Source organism: Nelumbo nucifera, chromosome 5, assembly GCF_055504915.1.
Source record: "Nelumbo nucifera cultivar China Antique chromosome 5, China Antique-T2T, whole genome shotgun sequence".
Taxonomy (NCBI): domain Eukaryota; kingdom Viridiplantae; phylum Streptophyta; class Magnoliopsida; order Proteales; family Nelumbonaceae; genus Nelumbo; species Nelumbo nucifera.
Window position 1 is genome coordinate 79,765,002 of NC_142653.1, and position 11,063 is coordinate 79,776,064.

The 11,063-nt window shown below is 37.4% G+C and overlaps 1 protein-coding gene across 1 annotated transcript; it reads right to left on the bottom strand.

Annotated features, from left to right (window-relative positions):
• Window positions 1-845: 845 nt before the first annotated feature.
• LOC104594007 (cellulose synthase-like protein E6) lies at window positions 846-10,329 on the bottom strand. The gene is made up of 8 exons (XM_088888331.1): window positions 10,324-10,329; window positions 6,188-6,328; window positions 5,935-6,066; window positions 4,774-4,986; window positions 4,270-4,275; window positions 3,951-4,169; window positions 3,539-3,886; window positions 846-1,540 (listed from the first exon to the last, which is right to left on the bottom strand). Exons 1-8 carry the CDS (start codon window positions 10,327-10,329, stop codon window positions 992-994), a joined length of 1,614 nt encoding a protein of 537 aa, XP_088744457.1. The 3' UTR covers window positions 846-991.
• Between the last annotated feature and the right edge of the window lie 734 nt (window positions 10,330-11,063).

Below are 11,063 nucleotides of genomic sequence, written 5' to 3' on the forward strand. Positions count from 1 at the left end.
TTCAGGCTGGGGATTCCATCAGCGAAAAGAGGGACAATGAACTGCCCTATGCACATCGCGGGGATTGGGAGTTGTTCCCCGGCGATGTTCATCTCCGTGCTATGTCCGGCATTGTTGGAAGAAGCCATGGATGCCGAGGTCTGTCTGAAAGTTGCTGAGATTGGAGAAAGGCCTTTTGAAGCGATTCCTCTAGACAACGCCAAATGATGTTGCGCAATCCGAGCACTCCTCTAGCGCGGAATCGAAGATTACCTTCGCTCTTTGGGGACTGGGGCTCTTTTATAATGGAACTCTGTCAAATCAGGCGTAACCGCCTCTGTCAGGCCAGGCATAACTGCCACTGTCTCCCTGCCGCAACCGTTACTGCCAGAGCTGAGGTGGCGAACGTAGGCCGCCGCTGTAGGGTACGTACCTGTCAGATGTGAGACACCTTTTAGGGATGGCAGGCACGACGCCACCTGATGAGAGACGTGGGTGCGCCTCTAAAGCACCTCATTGCGCCGCATACACGCGTGCGCGCGTGTTGCGCGGTATCAAACCCCCATACTCTCCTCTACTATTTCTAAGGAGTGTAAATCAACTCCTATTAAAATACTGAAAACAAAGCTTGTAATTTTCCAATGTGGGACAAGTTCAAAATTGGATTTTGTAAGAGAAAAACTAATTTTTCAATCAAGTGTGTAAGTGCAATTTCTCATGTAATTAACCAATCAAACCCATTGGATTTAATCTCTTATGAGATTAAAATCCAACAACCAATATTGAGAAAACAGACCCCTCCTCCCCCAACCCGAGTGAAGGCAGGACTCAATTCTAGATCTCTGCTATTTAAAAAAAAAAGAAAATTAGTAAAAAAATCTTTCAAAATTCAAATGTCTTTTTATAATTATTTTATTTTATTTTTTAATATATCACATATGCCCTTCCACTAGTGACTAATGTTATGAAATACATAGCATGCCCGGCAAATTTCTGATTTCAACACAACCCATTAATAAGACGACATAATACAAGCTGATAGGGATAAAACAACCGACTTAAATGTGATAGGGGAAGGTATGTGCCCCTTATCCTTACGAAGAAAAAGGGCTTGGTATACTGGGAGGTTCAGTGCAACCACAGTCCCACATAGAAGCATTTGCATGCTCAATGCCTCAAGATCTCCAGCTTTCGTGTTCATTACTACACTCTTGAAACTCATCATCACCAAACTGAATAAGTTGAGCAGTGCAAGCGTTGCTAAGATGAGAAACAAGGGAGAAGGGATCCCAAACTCCATGATCTCTTTCTCATATCGTTGTGACACATCCGTGTCTGTCACCTTTGCTGTGATGAGAAATGCTGACTTGGAGAACCCTAGTGCTTGAAGTATTAGGTCAATGAGGGCAAAGAGGTAGGAAGATGTCCTTCTAGACATCCACATCCTTTGATCATTCCACCAGCCTTGAAGTGTGCCACCACAGAAGAGGAACTCGCCTATGCTATATGTGTATTTAGCAATGACCAGATATGCCAAGGGTATAAACCATGGGCTTGAAATCTGAAAGTGAAAAATGAAGAACATGAAGGAAATGTTTAATTCATTTCAAGACAAACAGGCATCACAAAACACATAAACCAGAAACGACTATCACAGAAAGAACACAAAAAAAAAACAAAAAGCAAAAGGAGAAAAACATAGTCAAGAAAAACAACAAAGAGAAATGTCCTTCAAGACAGAGTTTGCTGGCCACCGTGGGCACGCTTCCCAGCTACAGAAACTCTGAGACAAACCATGATGAGCTGCGGTATGAGCCACTTGATTTGCAGAGCGCTTAACAAAAGAGAATATTACATTCAAGCTTTGGGCTAGTTGCAGGCAGTCTAAGAGTTGAAAAGAAACCTCAGTTGGCTTCCTTCACCCAAACTTACCTGTTTAAACAATAAGAAAAGAACTCAAGTATAGTAGAACAATGTTGTCATACTCGGACCGGACATAAAACTGTTTTGGGCAAATGTTTCTATATTATCTTTTGTTGGGTGTGGGTCCAGCCCATATGCGAGGCCCACCCCACTTTTTCATGCTCCCAAAAGAGCCGTATTGTGAATAGCGAGAAAAGAGAAAGGAAACAGATGTCCGAGGGTTTTTTGGGTTTTGAGTTTGTGAAGAGGAGAAGAAGAGAGTTGGTTTTTCCGCTCTATTCAAGGTCAAGCTCGGAGGTGTTTCAAGTCCAATCTTGATGAGATTAAGTGCTGGAGTTTAGAATCCCAATCTAGTTCAAATTTGTTGATTCTTCTTTCTTTTTTTTTTTTCAGTTCAGATTTACAACAACTTAATGAGATCTAAAGCTCTGTTTTTTGTTGTATCCACCTTATATTTGGTGATGATAATACTGTACTTCTGAGCTAAGGATTATTTTATTGATGTTTGTAAGTCTCTAGTTGCAATTAGAGAGGACTACTATATCCATTAATTTATGAATTAGTGGAAAACTTTTACGGACCATAGGTCTCGTGGTTTTTCTCCAATTTTGGGGTTTTTCACGCAAACATTCTGGTATGCTATTGTGTGGTGATTGCAATTCGTTTTTCTGTTACTTGGCTGAATTGCTTATTTGTTATCATTGTTGTTGGCAAACCCATTTCAACACACATAGGGGAAATGTTCTTACTGTCCCAGGAAGGTTTTTACAATCATTTCTACTACTATAGTGTATCTTCCCAACATCTTTTGACTTCAAAATAAGCTTAAAACAATAAGGCTGCAGTTGATTACAGTACAGATTCCATTTGCACCGGTCTAAATGCATGGGAATGCAAAAGGGTTTGCAAATTCTGATTCACTTTTGTTTCAGATTTTGTCTTATTTGTTTTTGAGAAGTAAAATGAGGTGGTGAAAACTTTGCAATTTGCATCCATTTTTTGGACACAATTTGCATTGCCAATGAGTGCAAAAAAGGCAAAAGTACAATTTTTGCATTAGATAGCTATAGGAATTTAAATAGTAACTATAAACAAACGAAAGCAAAAATGTATTGGAAGTAGATTTTGTACCAGGTCAAAATCTGCACTGCAATGTGCAACAAACCAAGGTCGGCTTCAATTAGTGCAAGGTCCATTCGAACACCATTCGAACAGCCTTTACAGCCTTGCACCGAGAATATCTCTGTACTTTGGTTTTTTATTTCATAGGGAGATATTCCCAATTCAAGGCTATAATGGCTGTTGGAATGGGTTCTGCACTGACTGAATCCGATTTCCAACCAACCACCGCCTAGAAAACAAAAGGGTAACACATTCAAATGAGATAAGTTTGGAGTCCAGATCACCTACCAAGAAAATCAATTCCAACACCCTACCAACATCATCCAACACCACACATCTCATGTATGGTAGGTCCCACTTTTTTGATGGCTCCAATTTCATAGTGAGATGTGTGGTATCAGATTAAGTTGATAGGGTGTTGGAATGCGTTTTGTTGGCCGGGGATCCGAACTCATAAATTTGAGCCAGTCAACAGACATTTAGAATATATTCTTGGTATAAAGAAAATTCATACCGATGGAAACAAGACTATGCCTTGTAGGAGACAGAGTGAAGGGATGATGATGTAACATAGTGTTGGGATGCAATTGAATCCCCACATATTATAGACGTAGTATCCGATTTGAAGTCCTGCCTTTATCCTTCCATGTCCTTGCCACAATGAACAGTGATCGGAAAATACAATTTTGATATGACCTTCGCACCATCTCTTGTGTTGCAAAAGTGCTTGAGCCAATGTGGTAGGAGCAAGCCCTAAGAAGCTCCTCCTTGCTGGGCTGAAGTAAATTGCTCTCCAACCCCTACATATAATTGTTAATCCTGTTACTACATCCTCCACTGGACAGCCATATACCAATCCCATCTGCAATTCAACGGTCATGAAACACAAGTGAGCTTGTCTTTGTATGAGAAAGAGAGAGAGAGACCTCTTTTCCCCATCCAGTCTTCACCTCATATGTGCAACTGGAAAGGCCCTTTAGTTTTTCTTCTAGTTCCTTTACATTATATTTTACCTTCTTGGTATTCTCTCTCTTCCATTCTCTCTTATATTCTTTGTTGTACTTTCTTCCACAAAGAGCCTCTCTTCTATGAAAGCATCCAGTGCCAATATACAAAGGGCCTCCATAACCATCCAATCCATGAAGCTCCAACGCCATTCAAAATCATTGAAGAAAATGAAGCAAAAATAAGATGCATGAAATATATTTTGAGCACATAAATATAACAAATCAAAGCTCTTTTAACTTCAACCTTCAAAATGCTTATAAATAGGGGTGCAGTTGAATTGAACTCTAATTGAATAGTTTGGGCTCAGGTTCAATTAGGCTTGGTTTGAGTTTGATTCGATGATTCTAATTGAGTTCAAATCTTGGGGTAATCTCAATTAATTATTCAAACTCAAGCTTGACCAATAGAAAGTTCAATTCTAAAGTTACAACTTTTCAAACTGAACTTTCTATTGGTTAAACTTGAGTTCGAATAGCTAATCGAGCTTACCCAAGATTTGAATTCAATTAGAATCATTGAATCAAATTATAAGAATATACTATGTATTATAAAAAATATATTATATATTTAAAAATATATTCATTTTTGAGCTTTTGAGCCAAACTTGAACTCACTGAATATTTAATCAAACTCATGCTCGAACCTGAAAGTATTTTAGTTGAACCAAGTCAAGACATGCCAAAGTTTAGCTTGGTTCAGCTTGATTGCATCCCTAGTTGCAAGTGTTTTTCTAATACAAACCTCATTGGTGATTCTTAGTAAACTGCCATAGATATCATTCTTGGTGTTATTATTGATGACTTGTGGGTATTGTACATAAGCAATCTCATTGCCTTTCTCTTCATCCATGAGAAAACACAGTGCATCTCTCACGGACTCTGAATTGTTAGAGTACATGTCGCAGTCTACATTAAGGATAATCTCTCCATTGCTGATTTGTGATGACACCCTTATCTGTGTGATCGATCATGACAAAATTAATGATTGATGTTATAATAAGAAAAAAAAAATAGTTGTCAAACAACTTCACAAAATTTGTATTAGAGTTTGATAATTAACTTAATATGTATAATGATGTTTAAGAATTGGTTAGTGGTAAAAATTAAGGGGGTGATCTCTAATTTGAATTGTTTTTCTTGTTGTAAGTTTCAAAACCAAATGAAACCATTTAGTTTGAAAACAAATTGACTCTTAAACTAAAAACACAGAAAACATGCATGTTATTGGTTATGTATATGTTTTTTCTTTCAATATGATACCGAGAGTCACTACAAGAAAAGTGATTTTTAGCGGCATTTGAAAAGCTATGAATTTTGTATTATATGGTGTTCTTAAGGTTAAGTTTGGAAGGATTACAAATACAAATATGTAGAGTGCAAAACTATGAATTTTGCATTATATTGTATGTATTTGTACTATACATATTTGTTTTTGTACTCCTTTCAAATTAAGCCTAAGCTTTTGTTTTAAAGAACATGTTTTCATTTGGTCATTTAATATCATATTCCACAAGTGATCTAAACTATACAAAAAGCATGATAATTGTTAATAAACAAACCTAACTTGCTTACTTATCAAAACAAAAATAGAAAGCATTCTTTTGTTTTTGTTTTCTTTTGTTCATGTGACAATTTCAAAAACAAATGAATTTCAAAAATAATCGAAACCATCTGATTTGAAAACAAATTGCTTCTCAAAACAAAACAAAATGAACATGCTCTTGGTTATGTATGTCTTTTCTGTTTTCAAAACGAAAACCAAAAATCTGTTATTGTTTTTGTTTTAAAAACATTATTTGATGGTGCCAAATTCAAAACAAAATCATTCTTGTTGTATGGCACCCCCTAAAATGTTATGCAAACCCTATTTATGCAGTATCTGTATTTGTTTCCAATAAGTTACCAGTGCATTCATAGCTCCAGCCTTGAAGTTATGATGGTAATGGAATCTCTTCTCACGGGCCATATATACTAGAGTTGGCAATTGCTTTCCTTCCATGTCCACAAAATTATGGTCTCTTCCATCAATTAATATCTAATAAAATTAAAACATATTAGCCAAGAGAAATATATAGTTAGGACCTTTAAATTATTTATTTATTTATTATTTGTTACAAGTTTGAATTCATTTCATTTTTTCAATAGAAATCTACCACCTGAAGAATGGTTTGATGATCACGTGGATTCGAACCCAACACCCATTCAAGATATCCTTTGTGCGCTTTGCGCATTTCCTCTGTGATTTCACCTTGGGTAGTTACAGTCTCTACCCGATTCTCCATGTCTTTGTATAATTTCTACAACAAAAAAATAGGAAAAAGAATACTATCTACCATTAATGCACTTAAAACAATACTTTGAAAGCCAACGGGGTAGTGCTTTTGCATAGTTCAATGGGTGATGATTCAATAATGAGGATACAATCTATATTTATCTGTACTTATATCAAAAGTTGTGGAATGAGGCCTACATTCTGAAATTTTTCTTGACTGAAATTCCGCTATAATTGAATTTGGTCTCTCTTTATTATTAGGGTGAAATATATAATTTGAACTACTATTTATGTTAAACTGATTGTATATCTTTTAACAACTCTACTTATAATTCATTTTATACCCTTTAGCTAGTAACTGAAGGATATAGTTAAGAGGAAGGAATTGATTACGATGAAAGTTACGCTCCTATAGCTTAGTTAAAGTCCATCATAATGTTTCTAGCCTATGCTAGTCACAAAAATTTCAAGGTATAGCAAATGGATGTAAAAAGTGATTTTTTGAATGGATTAATGAAAAAATATATGTCAAGCAACCCCCATTAATTTGAAAGCAAAGAATTTTCTAATCATGTACTCAAGATATTAAAAGCCTTGTGTGGATTAAAACAAGCTCCCAGAGTTGGTACGAGAGATTGAGCATATTTTTAGTGGAAAAAGGATTCATAAGAGGAAAAATTGATCTCACTTTGTTCATAAGACATGTGGAAAATGATATGATCATTGTTTAAATATATGTTGATGACATTATTTTTGAATCCACAAATCAGAGGCTATGTAAGGACTTTGCTAAATTAATGGAATTTGTATTTAAAATGAGCATGTTAGAAGACCTAAACTTATTTCAAGGTCTACAAACAAAGAAGCAAGAAGAGGGAACCTCCATTAGTCAAAACAATCTGGAAATGTGTACGTAAGAATATCTATATCTATACCTAAAGGTTGTTAAAAGAATATCTATATCTATATAAATATATTAAGCTAAAATGTGTACGTAAGAAGGCCTGAGGATGAGGAAAATGGAATCTAACAATATTTTCTGCCTTTTTTTATAGAAATTACAAGAATACCACTTTATACCAATTTTCTCTTTTTTATTTTGTTCTTTCAAATTATAGGAATGCCATTCTCTCCTACCAACTCTCTCTCTCTCTCTTGCTTTTTCTTCTTTTAAATTACAAGAATGCCATCTCTCCCTTCTGTTATCTCTCTATCTCCTTATAAATTACAAGAATGCCACTCTCTCCAATTAAGAGATACCTTAACTCGACATCTCGGTTTCTAGGGGACCTGCAATCAAATGTAGTCGAGTTCGAGTCGAGCCTAGATCGAACTTTTGAGCTCAAGCTCAAGTCTCTAATTCGAATAGAGCTCGAGCTTGATGACACCTCGACCACTAAGGGAGACCTCAACTCGGCACCTCAGTCACTGAGGGAGATCTCGGTTCAGTGCCTTGACAACTGAGGGAGACCTTAGCTCGGCACCTCGCCTGCTAAGGAAACCTTAGCTCGACACTTCAGCAACTGAGGGAGACCTCGATTTGGCACCTTGGCAATTGAGGGAGACCTCAGCTCGGAACCTCGGCTCAACACCTCGGCTGCTTGAGAGACCTACAATCAAACATAGCTGAGCTTGAACTTCCGAGCTTTTGACTCGAGCTCGAGCTCAAGTCTTTAATTTGAATCAAGCTCGAGCTTGATAGTTTATGAGCGAGCCCTGCAACACAGGGCCCCCTCCGCTAGTAAATATATTAAGCTGAAATGTGTACGTAAGAAGGCCTGAGGATGAGGGAAATGGAATCTAATAGTATTTTTTGCCTTTTTTCTAAGAAATTACAAGAATGTCACTTTCTCCTACCAACTCTCTCTTTTTATTTTTTCTTTCAAATTACAAGAATGCCACTATCTCTCCTACCAACTCTATTTCTCTCTCTCTCTTTTTCTTATAAATTACAAGAATGCCATCTCTCTCTCTCTCCTTTTAAATTACAAGAATGCCACTTTCTCTCCAACTGAGGGAGACCTCATCTCAGCATCTCGTCTACTAGGGGACCTGCAATCAAAGGTAGTCAAGTTCGAGTAGAGCCGAGCTCAAACTTTTGAGCTCAAGCTCAAGTCTCTAATTCGAATCGAGCTCAAGCTCGACGCCACCTCAACCACTAAGGGAGACCTCAGCTTGGCACCCCAATCACTGAGGGAGATCTCATCTCAACACCTCAACAACTAAGGGAGACCTTAACTCGACACCTCACCTACTAGGGAAACCTCATCTCGACACTTTCAGCAGTTGAGGGAGACCTCGATTTGGCACCTCGACAATTGACGGAGACCTCAGCTCGGCACCTTGGCTACTTGAGAAACCTGCAATCAAAGGTGGCCGAGCTCGAACTTCCGAGCTTTTGACTCCAGCCAAACTCGAGCTCGAGCTCAAGTCTCTAATTCGAATCGAGTTCGAGCCTGATAGTTTATGTGTGAGCCCCTACAACGTAGGGCCCCCTTCGCTAGTTTGGATACTTAAAGGGAAACCCAAAATAACGATTTCAATCTTACAAGATACTCAAATGTAGATATTGTAGGTAGTTAAACCAACAGAAGAAACACTAGTGGTGCATGTCACTAAGGGTGTCAATAGACCTATTTTGGATTGGACCTCGACCAATCTAAAATCAATTTGGACAGATTGGATGGACCAACAAGACATATTAGATTGGACGAATCCAGTCCAAATATTTATTAGATTGGATTGGACCTGGTCCGTCTGTAACAAATTTATATTGGATTGGGTTAGATTAAGCAAATATTTGGTCCATTGATATAAGATAAGAATATATGTGTCAATGGACCAGGTTTGGGTTGAAATCAATCTAAATCAAAATGAACTTGAACAGATTGGATGGTCCAAACATTGAATTGGACCGGTCCAAATTGGTCCAAAACATTCATTGGATTGGATTTGACCTGGTCCATTTATAATGGACTCACAATGGACTGGATCAGATTGGACCAAATCTAGTCCAATTGACACCCCTTTATGTCAATTTCTAGGACCTTGTTTAGTATCTTGGACATGTAGAAAACAAATCTCAGTAGCCTTATACATTACTGAGGCTGAATTAATTTGTGGCTTAGGTAATTGTGTAACCCAAATACTATGGATGAAACAACCCCTAGAAGGCTATGGGTAAAAGTTTCAATTAATTGTGATAATACTAGTGCAATAAATCTCTCGAAGAATCTTCTACAACACTCAAGAACTAAACATATTGAAATTAAACATCACTTTATTAGGGATCATATTTCTTGACAGTATGGCCGGCCAAAAATAAGAGGAAGAGAAGAGAAGAGAAGGGAAGAAGAAGAGAGAAGAGAAAAGAGAGAAGAGAAGAGAAAAGAGAGAAGAGAAGAGAAGAGATTTGCAATTTAACAATGCTGGCGACGCCAGCCTTTATTATAATATATATAGGGCGGCAGAAATAACAAGGGAAAAGACCCTTGTGCCCCTGAATACAATAACAAACATAAACATAAGTGAAAAACAAAAAAAAACACTTTAACTAGCCAAACAGACCCTAACATCAACAACTAAATTATTTTAACACTCCCCCTCAAGTTGGAGCATAGATGTCAATCATGCCCAACTTGTCACACAAATCTTTGTGCCGCACATGATGAAGACCTTTGGTGAAGATATCTGCAAGTTGTTCTTTTGAGTTGACATATGGTGTACACACTTCTCCATTTTCAAGTTTCTCTCTAATAAAATGCTTGTCCACTTCAATGTGTTTTGTCCTATCATGTAGGACTGGATTAGCAACAATATTGGTGGCAGTTTTATTGTCACAGTAGAGTGACATAGGATTGCTCACTGCGAAACCCAGTTCACCTAACAGATTTCTTATCCACACCCACACACTTGGGTTTAATAACCAGGTTGAGCACAAACAGTACCAAATTCAAGACAAAAACAGAGGTAATATTCGGCAGATTTCAGACCTATACAGTTTTAATAGTCCCAACCTACCAGCATTTCAAAATGTCTAAAGCCATTAATCAGCAGAAGAGATCCTTATCACTTATAATCAAATCAAATTATTGAGATGACATGTCATCCTTGACCTACAGTCGTCTTAACACATGAACAGGATCACACGATCCAAAAAAAACAGGAGTATACAGATCCGACAGCATTCAGTAGCCCAGATTCATTTGGTTTTCACTCAGTACACGACCAAGGAGAGTAAAGAAGAGAAAACGGAAGAGCTGTACCAGTCGTAGAGCTGTTTTCCTCAATCCAGATTCAGATTTCTGTTCCGCCCAGGTTCAGCAAGTCTGTTCAATTTGTTATCTCAATAAAGGTTGTTTGGTCTGCTCTCTTTAGTCAGTATTCCCGCTCTGACACCATCTTAACAGTATGGCCGGCCAAAAATAAGAGGAAGAGAAGAGAAGAGAAGGGAAGAAGAAGAGAGAAGAGAAGAGATTTGCAATGTAACAGTGACGACGACGCCAACCTTTATTATAATATATATAGGGCGGCAGAAATAACAAGGGAAAATACCCTTGTGCCCCTAAGTACAATAACAGACATAACAAAAGTGAAAAAACGAAATAAAAAAACACTTTAACTAGCCAAACAGATCCTAACATCAACAACTAAATTATTTTAACAATATTCAAAGAGAAATATTGAACTAGTATTTGTTGACTCAAAGCATCAACTAGTTGATATATTTACCAAATTTCTTGGGAAAGCTTTTACCTATA

What these genes read in the sequence shown, in the direction of transcription:
- LOC104594007 (XM_088888331.1), bottom strand. An exon ending in ATCATCAAACCATTCTTCAG is followed by an intron (nt 6,067 to 6,187) that starts GTGGTAGATTTC and finishes TAATTTTATTAG; the next exon opens with ATATTAATTGATGGAAGAGA. An exon ending in AGACTGGATGGGGAAAAGAG is followed by an intron (nt 3,887 to 3,950) that starts GTCTCTCTCTCT and finishes GTTGAATTGCAG; the next exon opens with ATGGGATTGGTATATGGCTG.